The sequence below is a fragment of the Ambystoma mexicanum genome, chromosome 2p, assembly GCF_040938575.1.
Source record: "Ambystoma mexicanum isolate Mex_15411 chromosome 2p, UKY_AmexF1_1, whole genome shotgun sequence".
Lineage (NCBI taxonomy): Eukaryota > Metazoa > Chordata > Amphibia > Caudata > Ambystomatidae > Ambystoma > Ambystoma mexicanum.
In genome coordinates this window covers 660,459,259-660,478,643 of record NC_090923.1, presented here as the reverse complement: position 1 = coordinate 660,478,643, position 19,385 = coordinate 660,459,259, and the positions used below count along the sequence as shown (strand labels likewise).

Sequence of the window (19,385 nt, the reverse complement as noted above, 5' to 3'; positions counted from 1 at the left end):
TATGAAAGCATGACCTTAAAAACCTAAAAATCCTAAAACAGAACACAGCCTCAAGAGGTTAAAATAAATATGAAAAAGTGGCTTCATGAACAGAAGGTATAGCTCAGATATGCCCACATACATCAAACAAATAGCCTTCAACCCCCACCGCCCATGACGCCAATATTTGACTCTACCACACTTGTACCTTATGGCTCAGTCCACATATAGATATTACAGGACAACCTTGAATCTGCCTAAGTTGTCTCTGAGAAAGGTTACCAGAGTTAGAGTTGGACCTACATCCACTTGTTTTATGTTCGTTGTAATATGAATAACATTAAGGCACCAGAATTTGTGTTACTCATGGTGCCTAAGCAGAAGCGTCATCCACACTATGTAACCCAACTGTGAGCTCAAACATCCGATACAGACTGTCAGTAAGCACGCTACTTGGATGTGTAACCTCCCCCCATGCTTCCTATTCTTTTACATATGCCACACAAACGCTTTGAAACAGTACCCTTGCAAGTTAATGTGTTATTAAAATCATATGTGAATTTGCCCGCTAAGGATTTTGAGTAAGCAAATGTCAAACTCAGTGTCTCCTACTTAAGCATTGCTAACATTACCCTGTAAGTGGAGAGCAACATTGCAATATCATTTACTTGACCTGCAAGGGACAAGGGATATAGTCAATGCCTGGCATTACTTGTACATTATATTAGGGGAACGAATATTCAGACAGCTAGAATACCTTTCACACAATATGCATCCTTTCCAAGTTTTCAGAGTTCCCTTGGGCATGGGCCTTAAATAATTATACGAAAACTCTGTTATAAAAGAGAAAGGGTTTCACTGAGCACTTGTATAATCCTACCCAATAATAGTATGGTGGGGCATGTTGCATATAACCTTGTATGCACTGCAAAATAATTGTGTACATGCAGATTCATGTAATTTTCTTAAACCGCCCATACAAGCACAGTGAAGCTTTTAAACATGCTTTGCTTGCAAAGTAGTGTGGGTATGCAAATATCCCAGGGAGTGTTTTACTGCTAAAATCTCTCATTTTTTACAGAGCCCTGCCAACTAGTATTGGAGGTTAGCACAGGAGCTGTGAATTGCGTGGGGGGTGGGGAACTGGGAGGGCGGGGGAGGGTGGGCTGATCCCAGGAGAACACTCCTTGGGGGTGAATCACAAATCAGCAACTTTCAAAAACCTAGTCAGATGTTTCAGCAGTACAGCACAGTGAAGGAAATGTGTTGAATGTTTGCTGAAGGATAGCAAACTCTAGGAGCAGTCTAGGAAACTGCATCTTCTGTTTCTTTCTATGTTCATTAGATGAGGGCTTTTCCATATAATTACATGGTCTGTGTTTAGTGCCCTTAGCATCCCCATACAGCTTGTTTAACTGATAAAAGTGAATTGCAGAAGAGGGGTCTCTAGTTACGGGGATGAAACTCAAACTGCTGTTCCTCTGAGAATGCTGCTATTAACAGAAAAGGAACATGCATCTGCTTCCCTTCCGCCTCAGTAAGGCTCTCGTTGCATTTTGTCTAGGTTGTGGTCAGGAAGGGTGGGACAATCTATAGACTGGATTATGTGCCCTGCCATTTCACTTCCTATGTCAGGGTTGCAAGTAGGGCTCTGGTGATCTTTTACTCCCTACATGGAGTCAAATGATTTTTCAGGGAGTAAAAAAGTAATTTGCTTTGCCAATAGCGATACTTTATCCCTATTAAAAGATGTTATTTCCCCTTAAAATTCCTCCTGAAATCAGATATTATTAGTAGTGTTCCTTCCTATGCCACTGCTCTAATGGCTACTGTTTCAAAAATATCAATGGAGCTTTCTGGGTAGAAGCAGGGGGTAGGTTCATATATGTTTATTGTTTACTGTTTTTGTTTGGTACATTTTTCTGTTTTTAGGGAAAACTTGGGTGAGGGTATGCCTCTTAGCTGCAAGACTGGTTTTGAGCAAGTGTTGTCACAGCTCTGTTCACAGGACCATGTAATGTGGATGGTAAGCAGAGGCACAATAATTCTCATCATATTCTGTGGTGCAGTTATTCTAATGTCATTTTCATCCTTAAACAAATTATTTTCTACTGCCGTTTAAATTACTTCATTATAGTGGAGGTTCCTTTTAGTTGCCAGAATCCATCGGTAAATATTGTATCTGGTCGAAATGTGTTGCCAGTCACATCAGTTATGATGAGTGATACTTGTTTTTTGTAATAAAGATGAGTTTTTTCCAGTGGAATAAAACACTTTCTGCATTGTCTCAAAAGGAGTACTTTTGCTAGGTATTGTGGCCAATCCAGAAAGGAGAAACTCCCTTACAAACGCTTTGGGAATTATAGCTCACCAAACTATGCATGTTCACAAAGTGGCTTACCTCGTTAGTCAGTTGGGCACATGGAAAATAATATGCGCACAAAGGCCAGCCATTTCTGCACATAGAGAACAGTAATTAGAGGGAACATTGGCCATGGGCAGTGATTTTTCACGCCCAACGTCACTATAGCTGTAAAAATATATTTTTTTTTAAAAAGTGACCACGGGTACTGAACTACACATACCCTCAGCTATCTGTAGTCCTTTATAGCCTCGAATATAGCTGCGAATATTGGGAAAAGGGGCAAAAAAAATGCTTTCCTGTCCCCAGCCCTCGTCAAGTGCTCCCATCATCTGTGTCAGCTCCCCTTACCACCCAGATGGCCTCCTCATCTCCCGTGCTCTCTCCCTTTCCACCCACAACACATGCTGTTTCTGTAACGTAGTTTGCTTTGAGATGTCGGCTATTCATGGCTATAGCCGAGGCTACAGAAAGCTTTGTGTTGCAGACTCAGTCCCTAGATTCCTCCAAATCCCACATTTCACTTGGTGTCCTCTAGCCACCCCACCTCAGCCTCTAGCCTGATGGCGGCTGCATGTTTTTTTACCTGCAAATAGCTTTTTTTCTGAGTTTCATTTTCCCATATCCTCAGTATAACCTCAAATATCTCTCGCGTCATTTCATTTCTAAAAAAACCCTGGTTTTTGGTAAATCCCTGAGATATAGCCATCTATTTTTGAGAACGAGGCAACCCCTTCTCCGTCAAATATTTAAATAACTACTGCACAGAATAACCCCAAACCAGTCATGGATTGCGAGTCAACGATTCGTACCCAAAGTGTTTCAGACCTGGTCCAAATCCGTCCAGCAGTTTGGGCTGTGCGTTTTGGAAAAAAATGACCTTCTTTGACCTCCAACAAACCGCTCGCACTCACCACCCCGCAACAACAAACAAACAACACATAAGCCACAGCTACTGCACATGAGGTCTTGCATCTGTCCGATATTCACACCAAAGCTCAGTGTACGGTGAACACCGAACCGAAGCTGCCAACAGCACACCACTTCTCTCACTTTCCTACTCCCTCTTTACCCGACTAAACCATCCCACCTTCTTGTCTGCAGATCCGCATGAGCGCCCGGGGACAAATTCTGTTGGTGACGGTGCACGGTATAAATACCTTTAGCATTAACGTTAGAATTTGCCTATGGGAAGTAGGCTGCATTTTTGGAAAATAAAATGTATTGTTTTCTTAAAAGCTTTACATTTTTTAATGAACTTTTATGAAACTTTGCAGTCTGGGAGGCCCGCGAGTCCTTAATCACTTTCGAAATTCCTGGCAAATCCGTTGCTCGAATCAAAAGTTATTAACAATAGAATTTTGTGGGGTTTCTCTGGGAGTCCGACTCACTTTTACTATAGGGCGGCTACTGCCTCCCTATAATATATATATATATATATATATATATATATATATATATATATATATATATATATATATATATATATGATCAAGCAACGGGAGCGTTGCGAAATGCATCGTAGTTCTGTCATGCCTTTAATAAAGCTGGAGATGGTATAAGAATTTTGTGGCGAACGGTGGATTTATTTTGGGAGACAATTATTGACGTCTTGGCAGCTCGGAGTGCCGTCCCTGTGTGGAAAAGTGGAATTACTTTTCCTTTTGTTCCAAATATATATATATATATACTCCCAATTTACTAGCAGGATTTGTAAATATAGCCAGGGTTATTCCTGGTGTGAATATGAATGAATGCTTGTTCTTTGTTCACTGTACTGTAATATTTATGTGAACAGGCTTGAACTTTTTACATTTTATAATAGTTTTAAGAAATGTTTATTGTACTTTGCTATTTATATGTTGGTTGATGATGTATATTTTATGCACTTTTTGCCCGAAATAAACATGTTTTCTACTTCTCGAGAATTTAATGGCCTTTTTGTGACATTTGGGGTTGCCGTACAAGTCGGAAGGCCATGGTGCCAACAATTCTAGTCCTACTCTTCCTCATCACAGTTCCTGTGCCCCATCTCACCCGTCTGACTTGGATGGAATGGGCCTACAAAAAGGGGAAATTAAATGAATGCTCTGGGGACGTGAGGGGTGTTAAACCCTCATGAGGAGGAGGTGGGACAGAAAGGAAAGTACAGGAAGAAAAGAAGGATTCCTGGATGAAGGTAGGTGACCTCACAAGTAAGTAACATCACCGGGAAGGGTAGGTGTAATGAAGATTACAGGTAAGTAATTATATACTAAAGAAGAGCCGTTTGTAATGTCTGCTCGCGACATACTTTAAACAGAAGAAAGTGCATTGGTTAGATCACTGGTGTGGCAGAAAAAAAGAAGTAGCTTGTATCTTGATCCTTTGAAAATACCTGCAAAAGCTTAGGGAACACTTGTGAACACAGATGCCGTACCAATTAAGACTTCGTGTACTGTAATGTCTTGTTTATAGTTTACATATAAAAACTAAATACATCAAGCAATAGTCCGGGGAGAGTTCCCCTAACTTCCTCGTGGCGGCACTGTTGTAAAAGGATTTTCATTTTCTCAGCAAAGCTTTCCAGGTGCCCCAGCCATGCCACAATATACTTACTCTGTTACTAGCAATTAAATACGATGAATTCCGAATGAGCAAAGCGAAAAAAAAAAGATTGTTCTTTAGAAAAACTCCACCCCCAAGCATATTTTGCAAGGTAGAGCACTTCATTCATCTATTCCTGTACTGATGGCCTGAGAAAGGGACGTGTGTGGTGTTTAAACTTAAAAATAAAAATGTGTTTCCTTAAAGAGAATCCTTTACCTTTTAAACAAACAAATGGTATCCCACTTCACGAGCTCCCCTCCTCCCCACATGCCTGTGTCCAATCTGTTTGAAGTTTAGATGCTAGTTTAGACTCATTTGTCTATTCTACTTTTGTAACTTACTACTCTGTAATTACCTGTAAAATATGTATTTATACACTCCTCCATTATCTGTATCATGATGCTCTGTAATGCTTATCTGCAACTTTGTAAGAAATGCGCCCTGATGCCCCTGGGCCAGGTGCGCATTATAAATATACCAAATACAAATACACATTCCTCCGTGGACTGAAATGCTGGCACCCAGAGCCTCATTCCTAGTGGCAAACCCCTGCTGCCGTGCAGAATAACACTCTCTCCCCTTCATCACTTCTCTGCCGAAGGACCTAAGGCGGTAACTTTCAGATGGACCCTGTTTTATAGTCCTCTTTCTTGCTTTCAAGACATTAGAAATGTCCATTCCGAACTACTTTATTTACCAGGAGGGCGCTGCCTGCTTCGTGTGTGAGGGAACCATTAATGCATCAGTAGTGTGATCTCCTGCCCACCTCCATTACATGTGAGATGGCAGCCACCTCCTCCTCACCTTCTGCTTTACTAGATCCCTACTCTGCCTTCGGATGCCTGATGGGAGTGATTTCTACAGCACGTCCCTTTATCCCCCCTAACAAAGTCCACACTGTACCATCTGCTCGCCCTTCAACCCCCCTTACTTCTCCGTCTTTATCCCACTAACCCCTTTACGTACCCTTCATTCTCAAACCCTCAACCACCTCTCTGCCCCCGGCCTACCCTGCTCTGTACTCCAGTTCTGTTTCGTCTCCCTCCTCACACCCCATCATTGGAACTCCCCTCATGAAATTGAAAACATTACCGCCTTTCAGGGCCTTAACATTGCCATGAAAACGCCTCTCCTTCCTCTTGGGGGTGCTTTGGCCTGGAGTCTGCAGTGGCATCACCCATCACCCCGTGTAATCTATCTTCCCTGTTCACAGCGGTCAGTTAATGCACACATTATACCTGTTAGCAAAGGAATGTTCATGCTGTAAATATCCGTAACTAGTGCAGCTGGGGCCTGACCCCTGTCACCTCCATCTACACCAATCAGCCAGTGTTTCATTTATGATCCACTATAGCAAAGCACCCGGAAGCAGGACTGCTCCGCCCAATAGAATATTAGAATGTTGGCAGGTCAATTGTAAACAATGCATTGACATATCATTGCTGGTATAATTCCTTTGTCCGGATGTTTCCCCTTTTTTGGGAAAGAGCATTCTAACCTCATTTGGTGGAATGTTGTAGTAGCAATAATGGCCCCCTCCTCGGTGGGTAATGTCTCTTGGCCCTCGTTAAATGTTATGCCTTTGCTCGGGCCTTTAACTTAGGCCGAGGCTGGGCATTACCATCTGATAATGCCTTCGGAATATAGCATTATTACTTAATTGGTGTTCCCTTTGAAGCATTGTTTTGGATTTTTCATATAAATAAATACAAACACCTTCACACATCATAGCACCCTCTGTTCTAATGCTGTACGTATCATCGCACCCCCTCACTGTAGTGCATTGTGTGTACCCCCTTCTGTCTGTCCCCTCTCACTGACCACACTTCTCTGATGCTTTGTTCGATCTGTTTCCATGCTTCTTGGTGACGAATGAGCGCACTGATGTAGGATTCTCAGCCTGTTTAGGTGAATGAAATAAAACTATTCCCCCGCTCTCTCTACCGCAGCAACCCCGTCACCTCTCGCTTCGGCAGCGAGGGAGGGAGCTGCGGCAGCAGCTCACAGGTCTGTACCAGGAAGAGTGCCAGCTGGACGAGCGCTACTACCTCAAGGCCCTGGAGCTTCCCAACAGGACACACCCCGATGTGGTAAGAAGAGGGGGCCCAGCAGGCTGTGCACCCAGGGGAGGGGTGGCCGGGCATGGAAGGGGACAGATAGCAGCGTCTACCTCTTGCTTTGCTTTTACTTGCTTTGTGACCTCTCAAGGAACTCACCCTGAACTAACTGCTTTTTCCTTCCTTCAGCCAGTCGGAGATGAGAGTCAAGCTCGAATTGTAGAAGTCATTGGGAAGAAGCCAGGTGAGCAACTGTTCCTTTCTCCCTACCCCACTCCCCCACACGTGCCACCCAAAGAGAGTATTTTACAGGATAACATGTTCTCTGCGCGTAGGCTGCCTGATATGAGGCAGTTTTCCCTTAGGCGCCTAACTGACAGCACTAGTGTAGGTGCTTATTCTATGTGATTTTAGCCAGTGGTCGAATTGTGCGAAAAGAAGTAGTGGAACTATGTTCCCTACTGGCCTGCGCCACTCCCCACAGACCCAACGCCACGCCCGTTCCCAAGCACAATACACACACTCAAACAAACGAACCTGGTTTAGGGGAACGTTCAGTGCAGTGCACTGAACGTGCAAGTTTCAACTTCTTCCTACGCTTTTATTTTAAAATGAAACCATTCCGGAACGGTTTCTTTTTAAAATAAAAGTATAGGAGCTGTAAAAGGTCATTAAAAAAGTAGACGAGCACCGCTCCCAGCCGCTTCGACCACTGATTTTAGCCTGCATGTGTAGAGCAGAGGTGTTGCCATTCTCTTGGCCTTTTGACCCTGACGGCTGTTGGCGGGCGAGGTAACGGCCGCCCCCCATGCTGGGGTTTCCTTAGGATACAATCAATTCATAGACACCAATTCATTTACAGTAAGGACGCATTCCATGCCATGTACTTACTTTTTGCCGTTGATGCCAATCGTGCAGATCACAAGCGCACACGAAATCCTAGTACCCGTGGGCAGGCAGGCAGGCAGGGGCAACCTCGTTCTGAACATGGTTTTTGTATTACATTTCTCTGAGCTGGGCCATTTCGGGGTACGGTGTGTCCTCCATGGGATTGCAAAGTGTGCCGCAGGCGGACGCTAGCCTTGATCACCATGACCTGACGTGATCACCATGACCTGACGTGATCACCATAACCTGATGTGGCTCGCCTAAGTGATGATAAGCTGTGCATTATTGCGTGACGCATTTATTCCATCATCAAGCTCGCAACGCAGCACTGGAATGATTTCATGTGCCATGACCCAGTATGTAGAGTGAATACATGAAAGGGTAATGACGACAAAGAGCATGCGGATTGTGGGTACAGCAAGAACAAAGTTCGATATCAGTGAATCAACGATGGGGATTGGCTAAGGGCCGGATTCAGGTTACATCATTGAGTTCCCCTGGGATCAGCATTCCCAATTTGCAGATCCAAAATCCTCTGGTTTTAACAGTGCAAGGGACCCATAGCCTCCACATGCATGGCATTTGACCGGTTCCGTGGCTTGGCAGAACAGCATACACGCTGGATGTTTGCATGTAGTCAAATGTCCCAGGGTCGTGGGGTCTGCACCTTTTTCAATCTGATTTCTATGTCCAGTGGTACATGTTTTCTATGTGCAGGTGGGCTTGTCCGCATCACTTAAAGAGCATGCACGATTGAGTTTGCATATTATGCATTCCGTTTGGGAGCTGTTGGCAGTAAATGTGGGCCCCAAAATGAGATTGGCCCATCACAAGTCATTCAAGAAGGCCCTTAGCCCATTTGCAGTAATATGCAGAGTGGATTCTCATAAGCCGTGTTGAATGCTTCAGTTGATAGACTATGCTGTATTTCCAAATACCGTTCTTCAGTACATTAGATGCAGTTATTCATTTACTAAAGGGATCGGTGACAACATCTGGAGCATGTCTGTTTCTGGAGACCATCTTCTCTTGTGCTCTCTTTGGTTGTATATTTCTTTCCTCTCTTTTGGGGCCGGACTCTAAATGGCAAGTCATTGTTATACGGCCCTGTTCCAAATTCCAATAGTTTGTAAACACGCAGATTTAACCCAAATCCCACTTACAAACTGCAGACATAGTACACTCCCTTCAAAGTTGCTATATAATGTCATAAATGCCATAGAAGTGTATTCCAATCTTTGGCTTTACGAAAGCTACATGTGCTTATAATTCCTACTTCATTTTTAATGAGTACCTCCAAAAATAATACCTTTGTATTGCTGCGATTTAGAGTACTTTTAAGCTGAATGTTCAGGTAAATCATGGTACCATAATTAGAATTTTTGGATTTGTTCTTCAGTACATTTCCATACAAGAAATGCTCTGTTGCTATATCTATGTCACCTCATTTATTTGTATGGATTGTTGACAGGGTATGCTTGTTTAGATTGCCACATATAGAGGTATACAAAAGTCAGAGCAATGTTATAACCCTCGGCTATGCATCTTGATATCTGTACTCAAACCTGAACATATTTGTGTACAATGATATAGCCTTCTAGGCTGACGGAAAGGTAATTATAGCAGGATAATAACCCGCCACCAGACTATTGACTGAAGTGAAGTGGAGGGCCATAAGTGGGGGAAGAGTCGTTATCCCAAGCGATCATGCGCTCTCCCGAGGTCTACAAGGCTATTAGCACAATCTGGTAGTAGCAATACATGTTTGGTGGTGAAGACGTAAACACGTTACTTCAATAGTGAGTAAACTAAATAGACAAACTCAGTTAGTAAATTCATTGTCATGTTATTTTAAGGTAGTGTTTAAATAACAAGCTTGTCTTCTTAAGCTAAGTATTTTAATTGCAGACTTGGTTAAACTACAGCAGGTTTAACATGAGCATGTAATAGGCATCATGTCAAAGTAAATCATTTATCTAAAGTGAAAACATATTCCCATGTGTTAGCTTTCTCTCAGGTGGATTAAATAACAGGTTGCCACGAAAAAAAGGTCCTCTCAGAAAGAGACTGTCTTGTTGATAGAAACTTTGCCTGGAAATTGTATTGTGGTGTGTGTCTGCTTTTGAAGTCAGAATGCTCAGAATTCAGTCAATACCAGTAGTTAGTGACTGTGCTCTGAACATTCTGATTGGTTGAGAGGTCGTCAATAACGATTTCCATGTGCTTATATGAAGTAACTATAACGTTAGTTCTCCAGCATGGGGTCTGGCATGGATTCACATGCTCATGAATATTCCCCGTCGTCAGGCTGGGAATCCTCGGTAAAGAAAAAACCAGTATCAGTTTCGTTTCTGATCTGTCTTTCGTAGTAATAACCAATCACTGGTCTCTGCGTCATACTGACCACAGCCAATGACTGCCCTCTACCTAAGCACCGCCTCTGGCAGCCATCTTCAGATTTTTACCGCACGTTCATGTGTTGGGATCCTCGTGCTATTGCTCTCGAGCGTTAGTGCTATTTTTTCGCGCTTTTTCACAAAAACTTCGATTCTTTCGGTCAAAAGAGCCTCAAGCTCCACCGATCCTACATCCGATCAACGGGGACCCGTGTCGGATTCATCTGTGCCCCTCAAGGGTGAAGATTTCGTCGAGCTACACTTCGGAGGACTCCAGAAGCTTCTCAGGCCCGGTCTCGGAGATGGCCCAGGAGAAGGGAAGCTCGACGCCCGGAAAGCTGTTCAGGGCCTGCCCTGGATGCCAGCTGCAGAACGTCTTCAAGGAGGACGAACACTCTTTCTGCCTTTACTGCCTTCATGGGGACAAGACGCACGTGGAGAAGGACTGTGCGTTTTGCGGCAACATGTCGGAACGGACCATGAAGGACCGCCATCAACGTCTCGCCAGCTGGCTGGAGGGTAAGAGCCCGTCTGGCGAGAAGAAGAAGAAATCTGAGCGGTCTTCTAAGACCTTTGAGGGCGCCCCGGCGACGGGGGCCCAACATAAGGCCAAGCACCGCGAGTCCGCTGGCACCGGGAGCGCGGAACGGTCGGGCTCTACGGGCGCCAGGCAGGGCGCACCCTCCCCGGCACCATCAACCACGAGCCAACGCTCTGGGTCGGGTAAGAGGAAGGCCGAGCACCCGGCGAAGCTCCTGGAGAGACCCCGGTCGAGCTCTAAGGCAGAGGAGGAGCGTGGCAGTGCCCCCTCCCTCAAGGATAAGGCGGTGAGCGCACCTAAGGTGGTGAAGGCCTTGATCCATTCGACCAAGCCCTCTATCGAAACGGTCGCGGCGGCCCTGGCCCAGCCTGTGGAGGCTGCACCAGTGGTGGCGGCCTCGGGGCCCAGAATCTCCCTGCCTCCTCGGAGGGAGTCTTCTTTCGTGCCCATCGATAGGACCCCCGTGAAACCCTCCGTGGGGAAGAAGGGGGGGCAGGGCGTCGTCGTAGATTCGGCCTCAACCTCAGAAGAGGAACTGATCGAGGTCTTAAGCCACGGCCTAGGCGTGGAACAAGACCAGCCCGTCGGAATGGGCCCCGACGCAGGTGACGACGACGACATCGTCGAGGATACCGACGGGGCCCCTGCTCGCCCGTCGGATTCCCCTCTGCCAGCGCCGCAAGACAACTCAGCGGCCATTTTGTTGGCTATACAGTCCTTATGCTCCGAGATAAGGACGAGACTACCGTTACCGACGGAGGAACCTCTCCCGTCGGGGGATCCAGAACCGGGACCTTCTGGTGTTCCCCCTACCAAGAAAAGAAGGATCCATCCACCGCCTCCTTTTCAACCGTCGCGCCCCGTCCAGCCCTCCTCCCCGTCCACCCGAGGGGATGATACGGGGACTGACACGGCAGCGACGGGTACGGACGACGAGGCATACGACGAGGATTTTCCGTCGTCGCCTCCCACCAGGGCTTCTCCGCCCGACGAGATTGGATCGTTCCACTCAATGATCGCCAGGGCATCCGAGCTTTTCCAACTCTGCCCTGAGGAGAAGAAAAAGGAAGGCTTCCTTTACCAACGGCGCGAGACCAAGAGGAAGACGGTCCTCGCAGTGCCTCTGTTGGACGACATTTGGGATGAGGGCCTTTCCCTCCTCAAGAACCCTTCCACGACGCCAGCGAAAAGAGACCGGTACGAGAAAAAGTACCGGGTCCCGGACTCGGCCCCCCTATGCCTCCGGGCGCAGCCTACCCCGGACTCCGTCGTCTCCGCGGCAGCCAGGAAGAAAGCGGGGGGGGGTGCGGCCTCCACGTCGACTTCCCCGCCGGACGGCGAGGGAAAGAAATTGGATGCCATGGGACGCAGAGTCATCTCGTCGGCGGCGACGACGATTAAAGCGGCCAACGCCTTGGCTATCGTGGCCCGCTACGACAGGGAACTCTGGTACAAGATAGCTCCCCTGCTGGATTTTCTGCCGGACGACAAGAGGGCGGAGGCCCTTGAGATCCTGCAGGAAGGTGAGGTGGCCTCGGACCACGCCATCACCGTGGCGACGGACATCGCCGACACTGGGTTCCGCCAGATGGGCAACGGCGTTTGCCTTCGACGTCGCGGATGGCTCAAGGCTACGGACTTTCGGCAGGACGTCCAGACCAGGGTCCTGGACATGCCCTTCGACGGGAACAACCTGTTTGGGAAGACAGTGGACGATTCCCTTCAGGCCATCAAGGCGGATACTGAGACGGCCCGGGCCCTTGGAGTACTGCAGCAACGGCGGACGCCCTTTCGGAGCGGCGGAGGCAAGGGCGCCTCCAAAGGTTCCGGCGGCGGTTTCGCTTCCTACCGTCAAGCGGCCCGCTCGTCGTCGCAAGAGGCCTACAGAGGACGAGGCAAGTCTGGCGGACCCCGCCGTCGTCGCCAAGGAGGCCAAGGCGGCAAGGCCGCGTCCAAGCAGGATTGAACCGGCCGTGGGGTCGGGCCCCCACCGAAGCACCCCGGTGGGAGGCCGGCTGGCGGGCTTCGTCAGCGTGTGGGAGTCCATCTCCACCGACCGTTGGGTGCTGGACGCCCTGGCCCGGGGCCACGCGCTCGAGTTTCAAAGAAGGTGCCCGCGCGTCCCCCCCGTGGCCAGGAAAGAACTTCACGTCCCTCAACTTCTCCTGGAGGTAAAGGCGATGCTCAGAAAGGGCGCCATCGAACTCGTCCCAAAGAGGCTTCGGGGCTCCGGAGTCTACTCGCGTTACTTCCTCGTGAAGAAGAAGACGGGAGGATGGCGCCCCATCCTGGACCTGCGACGCCTGAACAAGTTCATCAAGGCGCAGAAGTTCCGGATGGTCACCCTCCAGCACGTCCTGGGTCAGCTGGAGGAAGGAGACTTCCTATCGTCGTTGGATTTGGAGGATGCCTACTTCCACATTCCCATCCTAAAGGGGCACCGAAAATTCCTCAGATTCGTGGTCCAAGGGCGTCATTACCAGTTCAAAGCCCTTCCCTTCGGACTGCGGTCGGCACCCAGGGTTTTCACCAAGTGCCTCGCACCGGTGGCGGCGCAGCTGCGCCGCGAGGGGATTCACGTCTACCCCTACCTGGACGACTGGCTCATCCGCGCCAAGACGAGGGAGCTCGCCGTGGTCCACACGGCAAGGACCGTCCAACTCCTCACGGACCTGGGATTCTCCGTGAACTACGCCAAATCCCACCTGGTGCCCGCGCAAGTCGCACTGTTTCTGGGAGCGAGGCTCGACACAGTGTCCCTTCTGGCCTCCCCGTCGGAGGAGAGGACCAGGACCATCTTGGGCAAGGTGCAACGGATGTTGGTGGCCCACGCGGCCAAGGTGAGGTCCATCAAGTCCCTCCTCGGGATGATGTCTTCCTGCATCTACCTCATTCCCATGTGCAGGCTCCGGATGCGCCCGTTGCAAGAGTTCCTGGATGCGCGCTGGATCCAGACGACGGGCAGCTTCGAGGAAAGGATCAAGCTCGACGAGAGTTTCCGACGAGCGATACGGTGGTGGGGCACCCGCGCGCATCTGACGGCGGGCATGGACTTCCAGACCCCAGCCCACCAGGTGACTGTGACCACGGATGCCTCCCTAGAAGGGTGGGGAGCGCACACCGAAAATCTGCACGCAAGGGGACTCTGGCTCCCGACGGAGAAGTCCCTGCATATCAACGTCCTGGAGCTCCGTGCAGTGTTTTGGGCCCTCAGGTCCTTCCTTCCGTCCCTCAAGGGCAAGGTGGTGAGGATCTTCACCGACAACACCACCACCATGTTTTACATCAGGAAACAGGGCGGAACCAGGTCCCCAGCGCTGTCCAAGGAGGCGCAGGACCTGTGGCATTGGGCCGTCGCCCAAGGGATTCTTCTGGTGCCGTTTCATCTGGCAGGGATAAAAAACACCATCGCCGACTCACTCAGCAGGGAGCTGCGCTCGTGCCACGAGTGGGAACTACGGCAGGATCTGGTGGATCGCCTCTTCCGACGGTGGGGCACACCCCAGATCGACCTGTTCGCGACGGCGACGAACACCAAGTGCCGGAGGTTCGCCAGCAGGTTTCCCCAGACGAGGAGCATGGGCGATGCTTTCTCGTTCCCCTGGGAGGGCCTGTTCCTCTACGCGTTCCCTCCCTTGCCTCTGCTAATCCGGCTCGTCAACCAGCTCAAGAGGTCACGGTGCAGGATGATCCTCGTCGCACCTGCGTGGCCGAGGCAGATATGGTTCCCGGACCTTCTGGACTTGTCGGCGTCCCCGCCAATCAAGCTGCCGGCGGACGCGGATCTACTCTCCAGGGAAGGAGGCGCCATCCTCCACCACGACCCGAAGTCGCTGAACTTGCAGGCCTGGCTCCTGCAGCGCTAGAGTTTGGAGGATACGACATACCGGCCGATTGCAGAGAGGTTCTTGCAAAGGCCAGGGCGTCCTCGACTCTTAAATGCTACGGACACAAATGGAAGAGGTTCTCTGTCTGGTGCCACGCACAGAAGATTAACCCTCTACGGATTACGGCTCCCCAAGTGCTGCCGTACCTGCTGACGCTGGCCAAAGCTGGTCTGGCACACGCGTCCATCAAGATTCATCTTGCTGCGATCTCCCGATACACCAGAACCACGGGCCGGACGTCCTTGTGGTCTCATCGTCTGGTGAAAGAGTTCATGAAGGGACTGTTCAGATCGTTCCCGCCGGTGAAGGCTCCGGCCCCGGCGTGGGAGCTCAACGTGGTGCTGACCAAACTCATGGGACCTCCGTTCGAGCCTCTGCACTCGGCCCCGTTGAAGTTTCTATCGTGGAAAACAGCTTTTCTCGTGGCCATCACCTCCGCACGACGAGTGGGAGAGATCCAGGCCCTTTCCTGCAAGGCCCCGTACTTGACTTTCCACGACACGAGGGTAGTGCTCAGGACGCACCCCTCCTTCATGCCCAAGGTACCGTCGGACTTTCATCTCAACGAACCCTTGGTGTTACCTGTGTTCTTCCCGTCGCCTTCGTCGCCGGCTGAGAGGACTTTGCACTCGCTGGATGTAGCTAGAGCGCTGAAGTTCTACGTGGACCGCACGAAAGGTTTTCGGAAGACGTCACAACTCTTTGTGAACTTTGGACCTGTCAATCAGGGGAAGGCTCTCTCGAAGGCTTCCATCTCCAGATGGCTCTCCGGCTGTATCATGTACTGTCACCGGTTGGCAAACCGACCGCTGCCTAGCCGTCCGAGAGCCCATTCCACAAGAGCGATCGCAGCTACCACGGCGTTCCTATCTGGTGTGCCCCTGCTGGACATATGCAGGGCTGCTACGTGGAGGTCGACGCACACCTTCACGAAATTCTACTGCGTCGACCGGGATTCCAGGGAGGAGTCCAGGGTCGGCCAAGCAGTGCTGCGCAACCTGTTCGCCTGAGGTGAGCCTGGTGAGGAGGTAAGATGCTTAATGTTGAGTTGATGTGATGCTTAATGTTGAGCCTTTGCCACCTCCCGTGGTTGTGCATGTGTGTACTGCTATGTATTCTTTATTCATGAGCATGTGAATCCATGCCAGACCCCATGCTGGAGAAGGAACAAGTTACTTACCTGTAACTGTTGTTCTCCAGCATGGGTCTGGCATGGATTCACATGCGAACCCTCCCGCCTACCCCTCTGCGGCTCTTCACTTGGTCATACTGCCACTTCACGTGCTTCCAAATCTGAAGATGGCTGCCAGAGGCGGTGCTTAGGTAGAGGGCAGTCATTGGCTGTGGTCAGTATGACGCAGAGACCAGTGATTGGTTATTACTACGAAAGACAGATCAGAAACGAAACTGATACTGGTTTTTTCTTTACCGAGGATTCCCAGCCTGACGACGGGGAATATTCATGAGCATGTGAATCCATGCCAGACCCATGCTGGAGAACAACAGTTACAGGTAAGTAACTTGTTCCTTCACAGTTGATTTGAAAGTGCATGGTAGTCCTTACCATTGACATTTTGCCCGGTTCTTGACCTGCTTCATGGGGGATACATGTGTATAGCCCCCTGGGAGCATTTTCCAAAGGGGCCGCCATGCAGTCGTCCTCAAAACCCCATAGCAGGTGAGTGTGACTTGTTCTGTCAGGTTGGCTAGGGTTAGTAAGTAGCCTCGCGTGACATGGCAGTCCATGAAGGCTGATCGTTTCATGTTCACTCTCAGATAAAGTATAATACAGCCAAAAGGAACCCCAGCATCCATTGCTAAGTCAGTTGCCCAATCGTACTTCCTCTGTAGGGGTAAAGCCATACTTTCAGCTTTCTGAGACACAATCGAGAACTCATGGTTCTAGGACAGGACACTGGACAGATTGGCCGCCACATTCAGTTCCAGATGCCACACAGAATTCACTTGATAAGCCTCTTCCGGCCGCAAAACCCAGACAAGGTTCAGCAAGCTGTCCTGATTCTTGCGATTGCAAAGTGCTCGTAGCCTGCCTTCTTACATATGTCTTGGCTGCCATGTGTCCAAAACCTATACATGCATTGCCCTCCAGCAACCTCAAGGGTGGAGGATTGAGGCCACGCTTCTGCCCACATTGGTTCTGGATGCACGTTGCCAAACGATGGGCCTGCAATTCTTCTTTTACATTCGTACATTCTAGCCTTGCCACGTGGGTGAAAATCTATCTTAATGGAAATTAATCTTTGGGGAGGATGGAGGCAAAATTGAATCCTTGCTCCTCGACTCCGAAGAGCTTGATTTCGTATCGTTGGAGGCTGTGGGAGGAAGCATATTCATTCTGCGTGCAGTGAGATAATGGCTGACAATCTGAAAATCTCTTGCTATTCAAACAAGACTGGCATAGTTGCATATATATCAGGAGCACAATCCCTTATCGGTTTGGAGTGAATGTTGCCATTTCTGAAGATCCTTCCCTCGTTCCTCAAATCATTAATTTTATGTCAATGATGGAGGTCTTGAATGTAAAAGGGATGATGACATTATGCGCTCATCTAGTGTCAGTGTTCACCAGCTCCTTAAATGGGAGATTTGAGATGTTGTTGCACCGCAGGGTTCACAATTGCTGTGAGTTGTAAGGTGTTTAGCTTCTGCTTGTAGCCTAAGAGGGCTTCTTAATTTAACACCAACGGTTACCAGGAGCTGCCTTTCACTCTCTAGGCCAACGGGCACAATACAAACGTACCCATGTCATATTAACTATGTGTGCTTGGAAATGTCTAGAAATCAGCATTACAACAACACACCTGGAAGACATTTACAGCACATTTGGCAAACATTGACAAAATGTTTGCATCTCATGTGGAAGTTAGATTTGTTACACGCTATATACCATCTCCTTGTTCACTAGAGCTGCTCTCTGTACACTGGGTGATGGCCGATACCCGGGAACTGCTCATCAAACCTTTATTTTTATTCCCTGCACCATAAATAATATGCATGTTCTCTAAGTGGTGGAGCAAAGGCACTTTCATAAGAGAAGGACACTAGGCCTCTGGCATGAGATGGGGAGCGCACATGATACTTATGACTAGACAAGGTAGGCTCACCCTTACAGAAACACTACCCTTGGGTGTGTTGGATGGAAAGACCATAATATGAACCCTCTAATTGTTAGAAAATGGACAAGACAAGATACTCATTAGTTTAGAACAGACAACACTACACCCATGTTTTACATTAGACAACATGGGGGTGCAAACGCACTCCAGGAATCCATGTAACCTCCCGTGATTGACACTGATCACTGTGATGGACGCTTCATAAGACACAGCACAACAGATGTGCTTGTTCCAGCTCTTTTATTGTCAGGATGGTGGGAGGGTTTTTGAATGCCCTCCCCAACACTATACAGGATCTCTTCTTGGGCTCAAAGATTTGGTCTCCAGTCCCTGAGTGCATGAAAAGGTTTCAGTGTTCAAACAAAAGTTTCTAGGTTTAAACAAAACGTTTCTGTATTCTGTACTTCGGGGATACCTTCTTGGGATATTTTCACCCTTCTTGGTCATTCATTCTTGGTTGGGTTTGAGGGTCCGAGCTGTTCTTTACTTGGTACCGCCCGCTGCTGATAGCAGTCCTTGACTTCTTGATCTCACTGTGGAGAGATCCCTGCTTCTGGGTCAATGGAGGCTAACTGTGCCCCAAAGGGCTGACCACCTTAGCTTCCCCAAAACTGTGATGAAAGGCGTTGGTCTGCCTCCGCTCACAGTCTTGGCGTCCTGATTACAGTCCCCAACATTCGAGTCTTGTCTAGCCCTTCTTAGAGTCTCAACAGTGTTTTGCCTAAAGCGACCATTCCTGCATCTTCTGTTCTCTCCTCTCCTCTTTCATGATTCTGCCACCTTTCCACATCCTCATACCTCCACCTTTCCTCCACTCACACTCCTCTGTTTTAATAAATGTCAACTCCTTTCATGTTCCTCTGATCTTATCCACCAACTTCCTCTCACTTAATCTCCTCATCTTTCGCAACCCTTCTTCCAACCTTCTCCTTGGTACACTCTGCCCCTCTCCCAATGTCTTCTCCACCCACTTCTGGAACACACTTCTCCTCACTGCAAATGTCATTCTCCCTACTTATTCTTCTTCTTTAGCTCTGCCTCCCCACCGCCTCTTTGTTCTCCTTCACCCCCTCCCTCCACACTACTCCTGAGATCCCTCCATACCACCCCTTCATTCTAGACCACCTCCAACCCCCTCTTCTGCTGTATGACCTTCTCCTTCCTTCCAACACTCCCATAAGTGTCTCCAACCGCCTCATCTGCACCTGGCCAGCTTTGCACTCTGGGACTCCCTTTAGCTGCTGTTCTGGAAACTTGACCTTATTTAGTGCTTTACCGGATTGTCTGCAGAGGCCACGTGATCTATACAAGTAATCACAGTCCCTGCTCTGTACTTTGGTTCTGCCCTTTGGGAGAAAGTCTTGGAATAGGGCAGCTGACATGTTGAATCCCAGTCTGGAATGTGTTCTCCACTGGATGGGTTGTAGTAGTTTTACTCTCTCTGGTTGTAGCTGTAGGGTTCTCTACCCCTGGCTTTGGTTTTGGCTCTCCCTTGTGCCCAGCAGGGTAATCTGTTGGGCCGTACATTGCGTTTGTGGTGTGAAAGGTC

General features: G+C 48.8%; 1 protein-coding gene across 4 annotated transcripts in view; it reads left to right on the top strand.

The window, feature by feature from the left end:
- The window catches only part of SARS2 (seryl-tRNA synthetase 2, mitochondrial), a 474,855-nt gene that overhangs the window by 186,919 nt on the left and 268,551 nt on the right, over positions 1 to 19,385 (top strand). For all 4 annotated transcript variants that reach the window (XM_069644221.1, XM_069644220.1, XM_069644222.1 and 1 more), the window contains 2 exons: positions 6,880 to 7,020; positions 7,177 to 7,231. In XM_069644221.1, coding sequence (XP_069500322.1) covers positions 6,880 to 7,020; positions 7,177 to 7,231 — 196 coding nt within the window. The remainder of the gene's footprint in view (positions 1 to 6,879; positions 7,021 to 7,176; positions 7,232 to 19,385) is intronic.